This window comes from Neopsephotus bourkii, unplaced genomic scaffold, assembly GCF_033783945.1.
Source record: "Neopsephotus bourkii isolate Nb327-2 ecotype Australia unplaced genomic scaffold, CSIRO-AGI_Nbou_v1 NB_1399, whole genome shotgun sequence".
Taxonomy (NCBI): domain Eukaryota; kingdom Metazoa; phylum Chordata; class Aves; order Psittaciformes; family Psittacidae; genus Neopsephotus; species Neopsephotus bourkii.
The window spans coordinates 590,190-609,685 of record NW_026901876.1 but is presented as its reverse complement, the minus strand read 5'-3'; the positions used below and the strand labels follow the sequence as shown (position 1 = coordinate 609,685).

At 43.9% G+C, this 19,496-nt stretch overlaps 1 protein-coding gene across 7 annotated transcripts in view; it reads left to right on the top strand.

Annotated features, from left to right (window-relative positions):
• UBR4 (ubiquitin protein ligase E3 component n-recognin 4) overlaps positions 1–19,496 on the top strand; it is a 79,905-nt gene that overhangs the window by 13,704 nt on the left and 46,705 nt on the right. For all 7 annotated transcript variants that reach the window (XM_061367816.1, XM_061367815.1, XM_061367814.1 and 4 more), the window contains 30 exons: positions 377–546; positions 1,156–1,438; positions 2,297–2,429; positions 2,828–2,907; positions 3,541–3,669; positions 4,343–4,525; positions 4,754–4,876; positions 4,967–5,196; positions 5,833–5,957; positions 6,509–6,606; positions 6,731–6,888; positions 7,576–7,785; positions 8,749–8,850; positions 9,714–9,814; positions 10,010–10,208; positions 10,392–10,580; positions 10,929–10,992; positions 11,394–11,585; positions 12,211–12,281; positions 12,410–12,557; positions 13,087–13,314; positions 13,518–13,688; positions 13,790–13,972; positions 14,567–14,725; positions 15,320–15,472; positions 15,755–15,982; positions 16,777–16,934; positions 17,898–18,069; positions 18,228–18,429; positions 19,166–19,329. In XM_061367816.1, the coding sequence (XP_061223800.1) occupies positions 377–546; positions 1,156–1,438; positions 2,297–2,429; positions 2,828–2,907; positions 3,541–3,669; positions 4,343–4,525; positions 4,754–4,876; positions 4,967–5,196; positions 5,833–5,957; positions 6,509–6,606; positions 6,731–6,888; positions 7,576–7,785; positions 8,749–8,850; positions 9,714–9,814; positions 10,010–10,208; positions 10,392–10,580; positions 10,929–10,992; positions 11,394–11,585; positions 12,211–12,281; positions 12,410–12,557; positions 13,087–13,314; positions 13,518–13,688; positions 13,790–13,972; positions 14,567–14,725; positions 15,320–15,472; positions 15,755–15,982; positions 16,777–16,934; positions 17,898–18,069; positions 18,228–18,429; positions 19,166–19,329 (4,806 nt within the window). The remainder of the gene's footprint in view (positions 1–376; positions 547–1,155; positions 1,439–2,296; positions 2,430–2,827; positions 2,908–3,540; positions 3,670–4,342; positions 4,526–4,753; positions 4,877–4,966; positions 5,197–5,832; positions 5,958–6,508; positions 6,607–6,730; positions 6,889–7,575; positions 7,786–8,748; positions 8,851–9,713; positions 9,815–10,009; positions 10,209–10,391; positions 10,581–10,928; positions 10,993–11,393; positions 11,586–12,210; positions 12,282–12,409; positions 12,558–13,086; positions 13,315–13,517; positions 13,689–13,789; positions 13,973–14,566; positions 14,726–15,319; positions 15,473–15,754; positions 15,983–16,776; positions 16,935–17,897; positions 18,070–18,227; positions 18,430–19,165; positions 19,330–19,496) is intronic.

Genomic DNA, 19,496 nt, shown 5'->3' with positions numbered 1-19,496 from the left:
CTTCTCGGAAATCTGCCTTGTTACTGCAGTTAAAAAGAAGCAGCATTGCTGTGACCAGTCAAAGAGGTTGTCTTTGGAATTCTTAAATACTGAACATAGTAGGAGAAACAGTCTTGCAGTGGTCCTGCAGGAAACGAATAGAGCTCATTAATGCTATTTTTTATGCATTGGTGTTAAAGTTGCAAGTTTATTGTGGTTTAGGGGGGCACAGTGAGAGCATTGAGTGTCCCTTGGGAGCTGTGCCATGTGTTGGAGATACGAGAGGGATTGCTGTGTGAACCCCTATGAGTTCCAAGGGCCCTGCTGTTTGTTCACATCATGCTTTTAAAGCATCACACAGGACTTGTCTCTTCTCAACAAGTCTGTTTTGTTCCAGAATACACTTCTCCAGCAGCTGGGAGTTGCCCCTTTTTCGGAGGGCCCGTGGCCTCTCTACATCCACCCTCAGAGTTTGTCGGTGCTCTCGCGACTTCTCCTCATTTGGCAGCATAAAAACACTGCCCAGGGAGATCCTGATGTTCCAGAATGCCTTAAGGTCTGGGAAAGGTGAGATAATTTTATATTGAGCTCAAAGCCACCTCTTCAATCTCTTATTTTCTATCAAGGGAAAATTCTCTGGGGCCAGCATAACCAGTGTGTGTGTGTTCTCTGAGTGGGGATGGTATGTGATGCTGGGAGGAGCAGAGGGTCCATCTGTGTGTTGCTGGAGTCCTTCACTTAGCGCGTAGGAAATGAAACCTAGGATAAGGATTTAAGTGGGTGGAGCCTGAGCCCTGGTTTTAGAAAGGGAATGTCTCATTTCAGCAGGTTTCTGGTAAGTTCTGATATGATGGTGCCAGGGTTTCTCCTTTCTGCCATAGTGTGTAAGTCTCTGCTAGGGTTTAGCTAACTTAAAGTGGGCAGCCTTTCCTGTAGGAACGGGTTTGCATCTCTCTTTCTTCATTTGAATGGTTGTTCATGTTTTCCATCAAATGTAGGTTCTGATGTTTGCACAGTCTCATTCCAATGCTTCATGTAGTGATAAGCAGTGAAATTGCCAGTGTTAGAAGAATAAGCAGAAAAGGGAACTGATGAAAATGTTTCTCTAACCTACAGTGAAGAAGGGTCTAAGCCAAGAGAAAAGTGAACTTCATAAACTTCCTCTCCTGTTGTCAGGTTTGTGGGCACACTGAAGCAGAATGCCTTGCAGGGGACTCTTCCCAGTGACACAGAAGATCTGAACGTTGAACATCTCCAGTTGCTGCTGCTTATTTTTCACAATTTCTCTGAGAGAGGCCGTAGATCCATCGTGATGCTCTGTATCCAAACAATTGTGGAGCTGACAGCGAACATGGATACCCAGCAGTCTTCTGTCCCACTTCTTGTGGCACGTCTCCTCTTGGTGTTTGACTACCTGCTCCATCAGTATTCTAAGGCCCCTGTGTACCTCTTTGAACAGGTAGGATTTGATGTCATGGCCTGGCTATTTAATTGGTCACCCAGCAGAAATGTGTAACAGGCAATTACTGGGTGTGTTCTGGTTTCTTCATGGCCTTTAGGGACTAAATTTGGTTTAACGTTGTTACCAGCCTTTGGAATTATAATGTGTGATTAAACTACAGTTGTTGATTCCTAGCAGCAGGTTCTGTTTGAGTGTGAATTTGTGGTGTAACTCCTGTCCTAATGAATCCTGGTAAGGGCAGGATCAATGCCCCATCTTATCTCTCAAAATCTTGATTATTTGGGTATTGTGGAAAACCTTGTACATACACCATGTCCTTGCTTTAACTTTTCACTGTTGAGGTTTTGGGCACTGTTGTCATTAATGGGATGCTGGTGTTTTGTGCATGGCTTTTCGTCTTGGTGGAAGCTTGACCATTGATTTTAGCTGTTCACTCCAGAATAAAAATCATCAGAGAGGACAAGAGGTGGTGGGTTTTAACTTAAACAGGGGAAGTTCAGGTTAGATATGAGGAAGAAGCTCTTCCCTGAGAGGGTGGTGAGGCACTGGAACAGGTTGCCAAGAAGTGGTAAATGCCCCATCCCTGGCAGTGTTCAAGGCCAGGTTGGACACAGGGGCTTGGAGCAAGCTGCTCCAGTGGATGGTGTCCCTGCCTGTGGCAGGGGATTGGAACTGGATGATCTTAAGGTCCTTTCCAACCCAAACCATTCTATGAGATGGGGTCTAGAGCTTCCCTCAGAAGCTGGGAATGTTTGTGTCTTACCAACAGGGATGTGGTGTTGGTGATTGTATTCCCCCCCATCCCTGATGACAAAGATGCCATGGGTGGTTTTTTGTCTGTGTTTTTCAACTTAGGTACAATACAATTTGTTGACTCCACCCATTGGGTGGGTGAGCGGATCCCAGGACAGCAGCAGGCGGACATCGGTCCCACTCTATCATGGGTTTAAAGAAGTGGAAGAAAACTGGACCAAACACTGTTCATCAGGTAAGAAAGAAAACATAAGGAATTTTTGATGCCAAGATTTGCTTTTACAAATAAAGGAGTGCCCTGGTGTAGCCTTTCCTACTTTTAATGGCCATAGCTATGTAATGCATGTAAAAATGCAAGGAAAGTTGTATTAAATAAAATTGTTGTCATCTAGGACTATGCTACAAGTAACTGAAAATAAATACGGATTTATTGTACTGGGATTGTAGGAGTAGGAAGACCTTGGTTGCATATACCATAGGTTACAGCACATATAGCATGCTGTGAAGCCAGCTTAGTAGAATCTGGTAGTAGCCTTAATGTGAAAGATGGTGGAGATGGAGGGGAGTGTATAACACAATACTGCTTGATTAAAACCATCACTTTGAACATTATTTTCTGTCGTCGTGTTCCAGATGCAGCTCCACAGCCCAGGTTCTACTGCATCCTATCTCTAGAAGCTTCTGAAGACGATCTGAACCGTCTGGATAGCACGGTATGGGAATCTCTGTTTTAAAGACCTTTCTGTGAGCCTTTATGGGCCATGAAGATTTGATGAGTGCCAGAAGAAAAGAGAAAGAAAGGAAAGAAGGAAGCAGCTGATGAATCAGACACCGGAAGTTTTTCACTAAGTGGTGAAAGGAGTAGTGTCTGGATAAGATACTATGGGTTTTCTTTATGCGCCTAATTTCAGGGAAATTAGTGTGCAAAATCTATGAAGACGTGTTGGACTACTTGTAGTAGTGCTTCTGATTCAAATGTGTATGCTATAACAGAGCCCTGTCATCTCCATGCTGATTTTTCAGTGCTGCTGAAGCATCTGCAACAAAGACACATGGCATTAGAATTATTTTCCCATAATTTAGCTCCATGTTTTTCCCACTGGGTTTTGTTTCCTTGGTAAATTTGTTGCCATCAAGGTTATGGGCTTGCTTCATGCATGCTCCCTTATAACCAGTTCATTGGTATTCTGACTGGGGAGAGAGATTTCTAACAGAACTAGCTTCCTGAAGTTTTATGTTGCATGGTTTTGGTTTGTGGGTATTTGATCACTTGAGAACTTAGCTGTGTATAAACACAGAGCTGTGCAATTTGCAAAGCAAGGATGCTGACGCATCATTTCTTGCAGGTTTGTGAGGTTCTTTTCTCTCGGACTACAAAGTATGATGAGCTTTACACAGCCCTGACTTCCTTACTTGCTGCTGGGTCGCAGTTTGATACACTCAGGAGGAAAGAGAATAAAAACGTCACTGCACTGGTGAGACTATTGCTGTAACATTGTTCGATTTCAAACTGTCAAGCAAAATGTTTAGCCAGAGTGTTTTGAACAGTGGTTGGAGTAATGAGGAACTTAAAAATCCTGTAGCTAAAGGTAGTATGTATGGTGGTGGTACATCTTATGAGTTGTTAACTCAAAACATGTTTTAGACTTTCTCTGTGTCCTGGTAATGCCAGGAGGTCTGGCTAGAATATGATGAAGCAGAGAAAAAATATATAATCTTTCATTTTTCTTTTCTCCTCTGTTGCATCATTTCATAGAATGGTTTGGGTTGGAAAGCTCATCCATTTCCAACCCCCTGCCATGGGCAGGGATGCCTCACACTAGACCATGTCACCCAAGGCTCTGTCCAACCTGACCTTGAACACTGCCAGGGATGGAGCATTTACCACTTCTCTGGGCAACCTGTACCAGGGCCTCACCACCCTCGTACTAAAGAACTTCGTCCCTATATCTAACCTGAACTTCCCCTGTTTAAGTTTAAACCCATTCCCCCTTATCGTATATGACACAAACTCAATTCTGGTATGTGTTCATCTCATGTGGCACACCTACAGGAGTCTGGAGTCTTTGAGGGCATCATTTCCATAGCTATAATGGTAGGAACTGCAATCTTTCTTCCCTAATTTGTCCAACTGTTACTTCTGTTTAGGAAGCCTGTGCACTTCAGTACTACTTCTTGATACTGTGGAGGATATTAGGGATTTTGCCTCCATCCAAAACCTACATGAATCAATTAGCCACGAACACACCAGAGATGAGTGAATGTGATATTTTACACACACTGCGCTGGTCTTCCCGGCTGCGAATCACGTCTTACGTCACGTGGATCAAGGTACAGCTCATCTTTATAGGGGGGTGTTTTGGGATGTTGTTGATAGTAGGAATGTCAGTGTTTTGTTTTTTGCATGCTTACTGTGTGTGGGACTCCTTACATGGGTGTGGTGGTGAGAAATGGGAGCTTGTGGCCATGGTCTCTAAGGCTTTCTAGCGTGGTTATTGTCGGAGTGATTAATCATAGAGCACTTCTGAAGTGTGATGGGTCTATTTTTGGCATCTGTAGGATCACCTTACCAAGCAGGGCATGAAAGCTGACCATGCTGCTTCTCTGATTGAATTGGCCTCCAGCAAGTGCAGCTCAGTGAAGTATGATGTGGAGATAGCAGAGGAATACTTTGCTCGACAGGTAAAGGTGGTGTGAATGCAGTTGTGTATACAGAGCCTCTGGTCTTGTGGGATGAGTTGTACTTACTGTTCCATCCCTTTGTATTTTAAGATCTCTTCTTTCTGTGGTGTTGACTGCACAACTATTCTCCAACTGCACGAAGTTCCCAGTTTACAGTCCATTTACACCCTTGATGCTGCAATTTCCAAGATTCAGGTTTCTCTAGACGAGCACTTTTCCAAGCTAGCTGCAGAGACTGATCCACACAAGTCTTCAGAGATAACCAAGAACCTCCTCCCTGCTACGCTGCAGCTTATTGACACTTATGCTACGTTTACCAGGTACACTCTTAGGATCACTAATAGTGATCTTGTGTGCATGGGGCTATCTTTGTGTTTGGTTTGTTGTTTTCTTAGAGTTAGATGCCTTTTTATTTTATAGTCCCGTATAATTACTCTTTACTTAGGTCCTCTAGAGTGTTCATTGTTTTAAAAGAAGAATTAAAAGTAGCTTCTGAAGCCATGTGTATGAAGTTACTGTTTCTAAGCATCCTTCTTGTCTCATCTTTTAAGGCTTTCTTGCAAGCTTGCAAAGCCAACTTTTCCTCCAAAGATGAAACCTTCTCTTACCACTCTCTAGGATAGTGCCACTTAAGGTTATTTCAATATTGAGACTGTCAGACCATCAAGAAAGAGAGGGGGGTTAATTCTTACATTAAAAGTCTGAAGTCTTCCAAGCTCTCATTAGAACCTATGTAGAAGAAAGCTGAAGTAAATGAACTTTTTCTTTTGAGTGGGCACTTTTTCTGGTAAGTGTCTGAAAGAAGATAAAAGCCCAGAACTCCCTTAATGGTGAACTAAGAACACAAAGGGGTGGGCAGAACTTCAGGAGTTTGCTTTATCAGTCACTGTATTGACACATTTAGTCCTGAAAGGCAGAGCTGATCCTGAAATGAATCCTTTCCATCCTGAATGCAGATCTTACCTGCTACGGAGCCTCTCTGAAGAGGGCTCCACTGAGAACAAGCCCTCTGAGGAGAAGCTACGAGGTTATGCTGCTGTCCTGGCCATTGGATCCAGCCGTTGCAAGTCCAATACTCTAGGTGAGAGTACTGGGTGGTTCAGATTTCCTCCTCTGTGTAGGTAAAGCTTTGTACAGTGCTGCAGACATCCAGCTTCAAAGCTGTATGCTTGCTAACGTGTTCTCAACCATGTTCAAAAGAGTGCATTATCCTGTCAGCAACAAACTGGGAAGCTTTTTCATTTAATATCCCAACAACTGAGAAAGTTGGGCAAACCTTGGAAGAGTAACTATCCTGTGGGCTTATCTGGATTATTGAAACGCTTTTGTAACCATGTTGGTGCTCTGGTGGGAAGGGGAATTATGAAATACTGATATGTCGAAGACTGCTGCAAATGAGTATTTTTGCTACATTTTCTGTTATTTTAATGAAGTAGAAGAAGCTGGGAAGCTCTTGCAAGCTTAGGGATAATTTTGACTTGTCAAAAGCATAAAACAGTAGAATTACACCTCAGTTTAGCTCCAGCTGTGTCTTGAATAATGATCTAGTTTTAAATAGTGTTGCAGAAGCATTCCAGTTTTCAACAGGACCCACGAAATGACTCGGTGATTATGATTCTGTATTGACTGCAGGTCCAACACTTGTTCAGAACCTGCCATCAGCTGTGCAGACTTTATGTGAATCATGGAACAACATTCATACAAATGAGTTTCCAAACATTGGCTCGTGGGTGAGTCCAGCTTTGTGGATGGATCTGGTGTGATGCTAACTCCATAAATCCCTGGGAATGGTGGGCAGGGTGTCTTTCTGTTAGCAATAGATGTTCTGATGTTTATGTGTGTCTCCATCCTTAGCGCAACGCCTTTGCAAATGACACGATCCCAGCAGAAAGCTACATCAGTGCAGTTCAGGCTGCCCACCTCGGTACTCTCTGCAGCCAAAGTCTACCTCTTGCAGCTTCCCTAAAGCACACCCTTCTCTCCCTGGTCAGGCTCACTGGGGATCTTATTGTGTAAGTGGTGCTTTTTAGATGACATTTTTGCTGTATCCATCTATCTCCTCCTGGGAATGTCTGTCTTCATCAGGCCCTTCAGGTGGAATGCTTAATGAACTGGTGCTGTGTTTGGGACTAAGTCTTTAATGGAGTTACTCTTCGTTTACTAGAGTTATCATTTACTTAAAATTAAATGAATGAAAGACAGCCTTTCTGTCTTGATTTGCTATCTCTAGGAGTCAAACTCCCTGAGAGAAACCTTTAAGACAGATTTCCAAATAGGAACCTGAAGAAACTGGGGTATAAACTGAGACAATTTGGGTCTAACAAATTCATTCGTGTTTGGTTATCATTCACTTGTGTGATGTTTTCAAAGCACAAGGAAAATATGAAATGAAAGGATTTATTTCCAAGGACTTAAGATATTCTGAAACAGAAAAATAGTTGTTGGCACTGCACGAGTCCAAAGCCATAGTAAGTGATAGAGTGAATGTCTAGGAAAATGTTGTACCTGTTCATATGCAGAAGAAATGTGTAGAGTTTTCCAAATGAGGACTGCGTGCTTATCCCAGTTTTCTAAAACGGGTTTTGTCTCTGACTTCCCTCTAGACTTGTGCCTTACTTGTGTAATTTCTCATGTATGCAATAAGGATATTCTGTGATAAGTCATGCAGATAATTAACTTGACTGCTTTTTCTTTTCAAGCTGGTCAGATGATTTGAACCCACCACAGGTGATTCATTCCCTCTTGCCCCTCCTTTTGGAGACCAGCACAGAGAGTGTGGCAGAAATAAGCAGCAACTCCCTAGAAAGGATCTTGGGCCCTGCAGAATCTGATGAATTCCTGGCACGAGTTTATGAGAAATTGATCACAGGATGCTATAACATATTGGCCCATCACTCTGATCCAAACAGGTAACGGGCTGGGTGGCTGTGGTTCTCTTCCAACAAAACTTTATACAAAGAATTACTACAGTCTCTTTATATATCAGTGTCTGTTCTTGAACAGCACAATACAAAGGCGAAAAATCAGCTTATTTTTATCTCTTGAAGACTTCTATATTTGCAGACTAAAAGCAGGAGATGTTTTATTTCATTACCAGTTTTCAGCACTGCCATTCAGGCGGTGGGGATTTGAATCATCTCTTGTAAATCTGGATGGAGCATGTTTCTATCGGGATAGTTTTGTATTTAGGCAAATAGAAAATTATGGAAATACAAGCAGGAAATCAAAGCTGAAGATACTGACCTAACTTGCCTTATATTTCTTTGTCTCTGTTCTTGCTGTTTGTAAGGATGGCTAATCCCTGCTTTATCACAGCAAACTAGGCAGATTTTGGCTTCCCACCCCTTACTCACTGTCTGTATAGAAGGAATAAGCTTGGTGCACAGATGCTGATTCTACCCATCTGAAACATAAAACCATTAGGCATGATGATGTTGCATCCTTTCAACACTGATCCTCTCTGAGTATTCAGAGGGAGAGGTACTGAGCCTTCTGGTAGAGGATGTAAATGTAATTGGATTTTACTTGCAGAGTGCTTTGTGGAGTGGGGGTGAACACAGGAGAATAAGGGAGGACTAACACTAGAAGTGATTTAAAGTGTAAAAAGAACAGCCATTTATAGGAATTTGTCATGTGAGGTATCTGAAAGGTCTAGATCATTCTAGGTTTCTGACTGCAACTGTGCATCATGTGCCACCTTTTTCCTGAACACTGAATGGATTTACTGTTTATGGATGGTTGGAAGGAATGCTGCTTTCAGCGAGCAGAAAATGTATTAGACTTGTATTAGCAAAATGACCACTTCTTGACTCTCATAATTGTTGAAATTGCTCTTCAGTATTCTGATTTCATTTGTACCTTTTGGTTCTCAGTGGCCTGGATGAGTCCATCCTGGAGGAGTGTTTGCAGCATCTGGAGAAGCAGCTGGAGAGCAGCCAGGCCCGAAAAGCCATGGAGGAATTCTTTTCAGAAAGGTGAAGTATTCTTGAAATTTGTAGCCCAGGAACTTGATTATTCTTCTTTTCCTCTCATCTTGTCACTGTCAACACCTAAGGGATGTTAATGCCATTGCACAGGAGCCATGTAGAGATAGGATACCCTGCACACAATGCAGGAGAGTGTGAAAAGACTCTGTGTGGGAGAGGACCTAGGCCTTTGTCACTCCAAAGAAAATATTCAGTGAGTCCTCACAGTGAGTGATCACCAGTGGGGAGACTTGTCAAGGGCATTAGAAGGAGGGTTTGAGAGATGCTGGTCTATACGGCAGTCACAGATCAGGCTGCAAATTCCCAAGTTCTCTCAGTGCTTCTGCAGGCAATAGGGTGATAATTTTAAGGGTGGAGGTGGGGTGTTGGCTTGACTTCAAAGTATGAAGAGAAATCATGGTGGAAACACATAGCACAACACAGTGTTCTGACAGATGTGAGGGTGGACTGGAGGAAAGGTTTCCTCTGTTAGAAAGCCAACTGTTGTCTGCTTGTTCTCTCTACATGTTCAACGGCTCAAAACAGAAGCAGTCTGGCTGTACTTTATTAACATGGAAGGGAAAAGCAGACAAGAATATCCTGAATTTTGGTTTGGAAATCAGTACGGGCCCTTCTGTGACTTGACATGTGGAGAATACTGGAATACAGCTTAGGACCTCATGAGATTTACAAGGTTTAGTCTGAGTTAAGGGGTCATTGTTTGTCTGAAAGCACTTTCTGTGGCTTGACTGCTGAGCACTATTAATCCAAACCATTGCCAGTCTTAAACAGGAGGGCAGATACAAGGGCAAGTGTAAAAACAGGAATAGGTTGTATTTTACAAAGCTGACTAAATTTTCCTCTCCATCCAGTGGAGAACTGGTCCAGATCATGATGGCCACAGCCAATGAAAACCTCTCAGCCAAGTTTTGTAACAGGGTGCTGAAGTTCTTCACCAAACTCTTCCAGCTCAGTAAGTGATTGTTGAATCTCTTCTGTCCTGCCTTTGTCCACTTTATACTGTTCTTGCATTAGACTGTGATGTGAAGGTGCTTGAAAGAAAAGCTGTAGGAGGAAGTGGAGTGACAGCCTCACACTTTAAATGGAAAGCCATCTTCCAACACATTCACTGTGGCATCTGTCACTCACCAGTCATTTTCTCTCCCAGCTGAGAAGAGTCCCAACCCCAGCCTGTTGAGACTTTGTGGCTCTTTGGCTCAGCTGGCTTGTGTGGAGCCTGTACGTCTGCAGGCCTGGTTAACCAGGATGACCATGTCCCCACCCAAAGATTCAGACCAGCTGGATGTTGTGCAAGAGAACAGGCAGCTGCTGCAACTCCTGACCACTTACATTGTTAGGGAAAACAGGTAGAGTACAACCTTTGTCATTTCTTTGGTGGGCTCATTTCTTTTGTTCTTTAGATGTGAAGTGACTTGTGATTTGCTGATGGCTTCTTGTCCTCAGCTTTCAAATGAAGTGATGGGGAAGACATTGGAGGTGTGGGGCTTATTTCAGTGGGTGATGTACCTGTCTTTGTTCTTCTTGATCAGCCAAGTTGGAGAAGGTGTGTGCACTGTTCTACTGAGTACCCTAATACCCATGGCAACAGAAATGTTGGCCAATGGTGATGGCACAGGCTTCCCTGAGCTGATGGTTGTAATGGCAACTTTGGCGAGTGCAGGACAAGGTGCAGGACACCTCCAGCTTCACGGTGCTGCTGTTGACTGGCTGGGCAGATGGTAAGAGCCAACTGTGAGCTGCTGGTTGTTCATTTGCAACACTGAATTTGGGGACAGAAGTTCATGCTAACTGATACATGCTCATTTTTAGTTTATTTGGAATTATTTTATTATTGGAATGATTCCAATATTTTATTATTGGAATATAAAGTGTCTGAGAGAGGCTGATCTGTATGTGTGTGTGTCCCAAGAGCAGCCATATGTTTTGTCTTTTCCACTCTTGAATTGTTTAAGTATTGTATACATTTCCTATTGTTAATTTAAAGCAAACTCAATGCTTGAAGCTACTGGTCAGAGTTTGTACTTCCAAAAGGCTGTAATGATCTTACCCACTGTTTTGTATTACAGCAAAAAATACCTGTCTCAGAAGAACGTGGTAGAAAAGATGAATGCAAACGTCATGCAAGGGAAGGTAAGACTGTTGCTTGACTTGCAGGAATTAATCTCAGGCAGGAGCTGCATCAGCTGTCCTGCTTTGGCTTCACAGAATCATGGAGTGGTTTAGGTTAGAAAGGACCTTAAGATCATCCAGTTCCAGGCCCCTGCCACAGGCAGGGATGCCTCATGCTAGAGCAGGTTGCTCCATGCGTCATCCAGCCTGGCCTTGAACACTGCCAGGGATGGAGCATTTACCACTTCTCCGGGCACCCTGGGCCAGCGCCTCAGCACCCTCACAGGGAAGAACTTCTTTATATCTAACCTGAGCTTCTCCTGGAGTGGGAAGTTTTAAAGCAGTTTGGGCAGGGGGGACAGTTGTATGCTCTTATGGGATCTGTGTATTACCTCTCATTTTCATTCATCTCGACTTCACAGCATGTGACTATCCTGGAGTGTACATGCCATATTGTCTCTTATCTGGCTGATGTCACTAATGCACTGAGCCAGAGCAGTGGCCAAGGACCAAGCCACCTTTCTGTGGATGGAGAGGAGCGGGCGATTGAGGTGGATTCAGACTGGGTGGAAGAGTTGGCAGTGGAGGAGGAGGACTCTCAAGCTGAAGATTCGGTAGGCAATAGACACAGTCAGTGCTGCAAATGACTTGAAGATTTGTTTTGCAGCTTTCAAATCAGTATTCATCAGGTTATAAATCAGGATTTTGTTATTGTTTATTCCTAATGTGAGACTGAGTGAAGAGCCCCAGCTGTCAGATCTAGAAGAGAATACCTGTCACTTGTTCATAGATCTGCTGACTTTGTAATGTCAACAAAAGTTAAATTACTGTCATTTTTAGACAACAAAAAGGAAGAAATGGAGAAAGATGGGTTTGTTCCTGTTGGCTTCTTTGTCAGTTACTATCTTTTGTATCAACAAGCAGCTTAGATCAGACTTTTAAGTGCATTTGGGTTGGAAACCCAAGCTGTTATTAATGCATTCTTTAAAATTTGTTATCCAGAATACATTATTTTTGGTACTGTTTTCTTTTTCTGATTCACTCTTTCACATGCTACAAAATATCACCATCTCCTCTCTCCATGTGGTTTGATACCAGCTGCCTTCTTTTAGCTAGGTGATGCTAAAACTTCCTCTTCTCAAAATGCACATTTAGTGTCTGAGGATCATGGTCTGTACTATGTACCTTTATTGTAGCTGCAGTTATAACACCCTCCTGAAACAGCTTTCTTCTTGACAGGATGAAGATTCTCTTTGTAATAAACTCTGTACCTTCACCATCACACAGAAAGAATTCATGAATCAACACTGGTAAGCAGCTCAAACTTGTGCTCACAATTCCAGCCTGCTATTAGTGGCCATTGAGAAGGAAACAAATGCAGTCTGGGGGCCTTCCTCAGGCTTTGGATCTTACAATCCATCTCGCTTATTTTGTGCAGGTACCACTGTCACACTTGCAAGATGGTTGATGGGGTCGGTGTTTGTACAGTTTGTGCTAAAGTTTGTCACAAGGATCATGAGATTTCTTATGCCAAATATGGATCATTCTTCTGTGACTGTGGAGCCAAGGAAGATGGCAGTTGCTTGGTAAAGTGTCTGCATGTCAACATAGAAGCTGGTTTTAATGCAGGTTTAGTCTTTTGCAGAGGTTTCTGTTCTGCAGTAAGTGATGTCATGATACAGGCATGTAAGAGTGCTAAGGCTTGACGGCCTTGGCTTTATAATGAACCATATTAAGTTAAAGTTTGCCTAGTGATTTATTTTGCACTAAATAAGTGCATTGCCAAATCCCTGTCCTGATGACTGCTGGGATTCCGCTTACCTTTACCCAACCTGCAAGTTAGCTTAAGCTACGCAGCAGTCAGATGCCACCTTTTCCCTTATTTTCATGAGCAGCAAAGTAACTTTGTCTTAAATATGGAAGTTTACCTAATACTTGAGTGGAGGGTGGCATGCAGGATGCTATTCTGTCACTTCTTTAACATTGCAGCAAAGAGAATTGCACTCTATTTCTTTAAAATTACATTCATTTTGCCGCTATTACAGTCTATATTCATTTAGTCAGTGGTAAAACTGAGTCTGGTTTGGGCTTTAAGCATTACTCTGTCATTCCCAGGCTTTGGTGAAGAGAACTCCCAGCAGTGGTATGAGCTCTACCATGAAAGAATCTGCCTTCCAGAGTGAGCCCAGGGTGCCTGAGAGTGTCATTCGACATGCCAGCACCTCCCCTGCAGAGAAAGCCAAGGTCACCATCAGTGAGGGGAAGGGCCCTGATGAAGAAAAACCCAAGAAGAGCAGCCTGTGTAGAAATGTTGAGGGCTGTCGAGAGGAATTGCAGTCCCAGGTATAATTACCAGCTAGCTGTTAAGAGAAGATGGTTTATGATGAGGATCTTGGGCAGACTCTGTTGATTATCAGCCAAGTTGCTCAATTTTTCTGCTCTTCTTTATGGTACATGGGATCATAAAAGCGGTGTCAGGCTGTATTCTTATGAATACTACAAGCAGGAGCATCTTGTGCCTTATTTGTGTTCTCTGCTTCTTGTAGGCCAACTTCTCCTTTGCACCTTTGGTGCTGGAGATGCTGAATTTCCTGATGGATGCCATTCAGATAAACTTCCAGCAAGCTTCAGCCATGGGGAGCAGCAGTCGTGCACAGCAAGCTCTCAATGAGCTACATACTTTGGACAAGTCAGTAGAAATGACAGATCAGTTGATGGTATGATACTAAAGGAGTAACTAGATCATGGATAGGTGGGATCACTTCTAAACAGAAAGAATTCAGTCATAGGTTGTTGTGTGCTTTTACCCATGACCCAGGTCCCGACTCTGGGCTCTCAAGAAGGTGCTTTTGAGAACGTCCGCATGAACTACAGTGGGGACCAGGGCCAGACGATCCGGCAGCTCATCAGTGCCCATGTGCTGAGGAGGGTGGCCATGTGTGTGCTCTCGTCCCCACATGGACGTCGGCAGCACCTGGCTGTGAGCCACGAGAAGGGCAAGGTGGGTTCTCTAACACTGCAGAGAATGTTGGATTTTCAAGGAAAAGGAAGCAGCCTCAGAGCACTGAACAACAAACAGAGTATGTCTGTTCCAAGATCTGGATCTTCTGTAAAGTACTGTGTAGTTTATTCCTGTCATTCCTCAGAAAAGAGAGTTCTTGAAAAGGAAACCTGATCTGAATACCTAACAGGAGGTTGCAGTGATGTGGGGTTGGTCTGTTCTCCCAATGAACAAGGGATGGGACAAGAGGAAATGGCCTCAAGCTGCACCAGGGCAGGTTTAGATGGAGCTGAGGAACAATTCCTTCCTCAAGGGGTGCTCAGGCATTGGAACAGGCTGCCCAGGGCAGGGCTGCAGTCACCGTCCCTGCAATTGTTCACACACCATGGAGACAAGGCCTCAGTGCCATGGGTTAGTGGTGGCCTTGGCAGGGCTGGGGTAAGGGTTGGACTGGATGAGCTGAAAGGGCTTTTCCAACATGGATGATTCTATAAGACAGTGAGAACTGCATGGATACAGTCACAGAGCTGACGTTGAAATGCCTTTTTACCTTGAGTTATAAAGTTGGGTAACTAAGTTCATGTTGTTCTGCAGATCACAGTCCTTCAGCTCTCAGCATTGCTGAAACAAGCTGACTCCAGCAAAAGAAAACTGACTCTCACTCGTTTGGCATCTGCACCCGTTCCATTCACTGTGCTGAGCCTGACTGGAAACCCCTGCAAGGAGGACTACCTAGCTGTGTGTGGACTGAAAGTGAGTGCTGTCAGACCCTTTTCTAGGCAATTGGGAGCACCAGCTCAAAACTAGATGTGTGTGTTTCCTCTGAAGAGTTAGTGCAGAGCTAGCTCAAAAGGTCATGAATCATTTTCCTACTAGATAGATGGAGTGAAAGTAGCAGGACATATATGAATAAGAGAATAAACGAGGCAGTGCCTCAAAATATTACTACTTATTGTAATATAGGCCAGTTTTACTTAGGACGGGAGTCAGGGTTTCATCATGTGAAATTTAGTGTGTTAGAACTAGTCTGTAACAACTAGTGTTTTGTGGCAAGGACCTCTCTTTTTTGTATTCTCCCAGCTTTAGGTTCAGCTTTCACAGTACAGAATCCACAAATCCATTACTTTGCTAAGAAGCGGCTGGATTCTGTGTGTTTGAGTCTGGGTTCTGGTTTTATTTTCTTTACAAACTTCCATGTCATTCATCTCAAATGCAGGAATTTTAGTCCTAACTCCATGAAACATGAGTGGCACCAAGAGCAATGCTGGCTTTAAAGTCCCATTCTTGGCTTCAGGTGTTCCTAAACATTTTGTTCTAGTAAGTAACCAAATCTTTTCATTACTCCAGGACTGCCACGTGTTAACATTCAGCAGCTCTGGATCAGTCTCTGATCACTTGGTACTTCACCCTCAACTAGCCACTGGCAATTTCATCATTAAAGCTGTGTGGCTGCCAGGATCTCAAACAGAGCTGGCTATTGTGACGGCAGACTTTGTGAAGGTATGTTTGGTTATAAGCTGTTGATGAAAGGTCTTTCAGATGCTAGAGTCTGGATCTCTGTGGAGTTGCATGTGGAAGAATTGGGTAATATTCTTTGTTAGAAATAAATTGGAATTACAGATTTGTGGTGGTTGGCCACTGTTGTCATAAGAAAAATCAAACCCAAGAACCCAAAGAGCAAGAAAACCCCTGTAACATGTAATAGGTGTTCCCTTGTCTCAACTCTTGTCCATTTGCACTGTTTTGTATCATCACAGTGAGTTTCTTTCATTCTTTCCACAGATTTATGATCTCTCTGTAGATGCCTTGAGTCCCACTTTCTATTTCCTTTTACCAAGTTCTAAAATCAGGGATGTCACTTTCCTTTTCAACGAGGAGGGGAAGAACATCATTGTGATCATGTCCTCTGCTGGGTACATCTATACCCAGCTCATGGAAGAGGCGAGCAGTGCCCAGCACGGACCTTTCTATGTCACCAATGTGCTTGAAGTCAATCATGAGGACCTCAAGGTATGTGTGACTTCCCTGTCTTGCAGCCTGGGCTGCAGTGGCTGTCTCTCTTTCATTTGGGTTTTACTTTGAAGGCAGAAGTTTTCTTTTTTCCTCATATTTTTCCTTCTTCCTTTTAAGCCCTCTGATCTAGACCAATGAGCTCACCATTCCTCTAAAGAGAGAAATATCCTTGCAGGGAAAGTGGATAGGGGTGGAAATGAAACCCCTTGGTCCTTTCATCTAGGAAATGAAGCATGTTTTCCATGGCTGTCTCTGAAGTCATGCCCAGCAGGATTTCTCAGCAGGGAGATGGCTTCAGAGCAGTGCTGTTCTCAGAGCAAGGCACTCCAAAGGTGCAGTAACCACAGTGGATGAAGTTACTGACCATTGCTGGGGCTGCAGAGGTGGAGTGAGCCTTTGTTTCTGATTAATAACAGCTCTGTTCATGTTTCACTCAGTGTTTTTACCTTAGGCTGCTCCAAACCAGGGGGATGGATGAGAAGCCCTCAGGAAAGCTCTTTTATGAGCTGGGAACATGAGGAGTGCTCCATGTGAGATTGTCAGACATGTGATGCACATTGATGTGCTAGCTGAGGGTGCTGCCTTCAAGCCTATGGGTATGAAAGCCTTTGAAGTAACTGATAGATAAGTTCACCAGGGAGTTCCAATCAGAAAAGCAGCATTTAGGGCTTCCTTCTCTCACTGATGGGGAAAGGGATGGGGGAGAGGCTGTTTGGAATGAGAATTGCAAAGCCTGACAGCATGCTTTGGAGGATGTGTGTTTATCTGGTGGTGTTTCTCTGATTCCACAGGACAGCAATGGCCAGGTAGCAGGAGGTGGTGTCTCAGTGTATTATTCCCACGTGCTGCAGATGTTGTTCTTCAGTTACTGTCAAGGCAAATCCTTTGCTGCCACCATCAGCAGGGCCAATCTGGAAGTGCAGAGGCTATTCGCAATCAACATAAAGAGGTGAGGCTCATGTGAGAGACTCCCCTGAAGTTTGATTTGTTTATTTATTATTAATAAACATTAATTATTATTAATAAACATTAATTGTTATTAATGCCCCAGCTCTTGAGTGGCCAAAGCTTGGCTGAAGATGCCCTTTTTGCCTGATGATTTCTTGCTACTTTTCAGGGTGCTTCTGCCCTAATTGCAGAATGATTTGAGACCACAGCTGGCTGTTCTGGCAGTGGGGCACACATGCATTTTTCCTTCTCACTGGGATTTCACAGCAGAAAGGTGGCTTCAGAGCAGTCTTGCTGCACAGTGCAGAGCTGCTACTAGTGCAGCAGCTGGAACTGATGGGATTACCCACCCTTGTGGAGGCTGCAGAGCAGGAAGCCTTTGTTTCCTTTCGGCACCAGTACTGCAGTGGACCTTATGCATTGTGCATATTAAGGCTTATTTTCAGACTCCCTTGAGGGAATCCAATCTCTTATGCTATGAATATGGCAAGAAAAAAAGATGTTCTGTCATCTGTTCTGACAAGCAGAGCTGGACATGTAGGCCTCAGACTCTTCACTACCCTGACATAAAGCCACTGGTATGAGCAGGCTCTGTGAAAGGGTCACAGTTCCCTCCTGGGGGCGTTGAAACATGGAACTGTGCATACGTGCAGATAAAAAGATAGGTGAAAGCTGTTTTAAGATGACTTCCTTGGTTTGGGGTATAAGATGTTATTAAGTGTCTTGCCTTGAGTTTCCAGGGTAGGGATCAGGGCTGTGAATCGGGATGCTTGTGCCTTCTGTCCACTCAAATGATGGTCTCACCTGTAAACTAGGTACTGATGCTCCTGGCTGTTCGCTTGTGCAGTGCCTTGAATTCCTGCTGAGGATGAAGCTTTAGCCTACTGGAATGCTGATGAATTTTGTGTAGCTTTGCTTGTGCTCCTTCTCAAATGAATGTTACTCTGCCCTTCATCTCTTGCAGTTCAAATGGTGGGAGTAAGACTTCACCAGCACTGTGTCAGTGGTCTGAGGTGATGAACCATCCTGGCTTGGTGTGCTGTGTTCAGCAAACCACCGGTGTCCCACTGGTGGTGATGGTGAAGCCAGACACCTTTCTCATCCAGGAGATTAAAACCTTGCCAGCCAAAGCAAAGGTTAGTCATGGTTCCCTGTATTTTTGGCTGTTAAAATGTAGTTTCTTGATGTTCCATCAACAAGACCTCTAGTCTTTGCAGCTTTTCTAATGCAAAACGTTCGTTTCTTCAGGCAGTTGCCAGGTCTTTTCCTTGACTCGCATTACTTTTCTTTGCAGATCCAGGACATGGTGGCAATCCGTCACACAGCCTGCAATGAGCAGCAGAGGACCACTATGATCCTCCTGTGTGAAGATGGCAGCTTGAGGATCTACATGGCCAACGTAGAGAATACCTCCTACTGGCTCCAGCCCTCTCTCCAGCCCAGCAGCGTCATCAGCATCATGAAACCAGTTCGCAAGCGCAAGGCAGCTGCTATTAGTAAGGGACTTCTTATAGCTTACCTTGTGCAAAGTAGTGGTGGCAAATGCGGATGTAAAGATTGGTCAGCATCGTAGAGATAGTTAAAATGTTCACTTCTGCCAATTACTGGTTAAGTTCAGGCTTAAGTACTGGCTAAGTGTGGGTAAAATGTTTCCATAGATGTATAATGCCTCCATAGATGTATATGGCTAAGAAAGACAGGCTGAGAAAGTTGGAGCTGTTCAGCCTGGAGAAGAGAAGCTGTGTGGAGACCTCAGAGCAGCTTCCAGTGTCTGAAGGGGGCTACAGGGGTGCTGGAGAGGGACTCTTCATCAGGGACTGTAGGAATAGGACAAGAGGTGATGGGTTCAAACTGAAACAGGGCAAGTTCAGGTTAGATACAGGGAAGAAGTTCTTTACTGTGAGGGTGGTGAGGCCCTGGTACAGGTTGCCCAGAGAAGTGGTAAATGCTCCATCCCTGTCAGTGTTAAAGGTCAGATTGGACAGAGCCTTGGGTGACATGGTTTAGTGTGAGGAGTCGCTGCCCATGGCAGAGGGGTTGAAACTGGATGATCTTAAGGTCCTTTCCAACCCAAACCATTCTATGATTCTTCTGTGATTCTATATAAAAATACATAGCTGTCTGTCTCACACAGGTATTTCCAAAAGAGGCAGGTTCATTCTGCAGCTTTTTTATTGTAGCTGTGCCTAGTTTGAATGTATTTTATCAAAACCATCTCCCCTTCCCTTTTAGCAACTCGCACATCCAGCCAAGTGAACTTCCCTATTGACTTCTTTGAACACAACCAGCAACTCACAGATGTGGAGTTTGGAGGCAATGACCTGCTGCAGGTTTACAATGCTCAGCAGATAAAGCACCGCCTCAATTCCACTGGCATGTATGTGGCCAACACAAAGGTAAGCAGGGAAATATGGGGGTTCTGTTGGGCTTGTAGGTGACATTATTGTCCAGGTGGACACATGCCTTTTCTTAGGAGTCTGCCCAGCATACTGTTAGGTGAACAGCAGAGGCACCTGAATACAACCTTAGATTCTTAGCTTAGGAGTGAATTTCTGACTACACC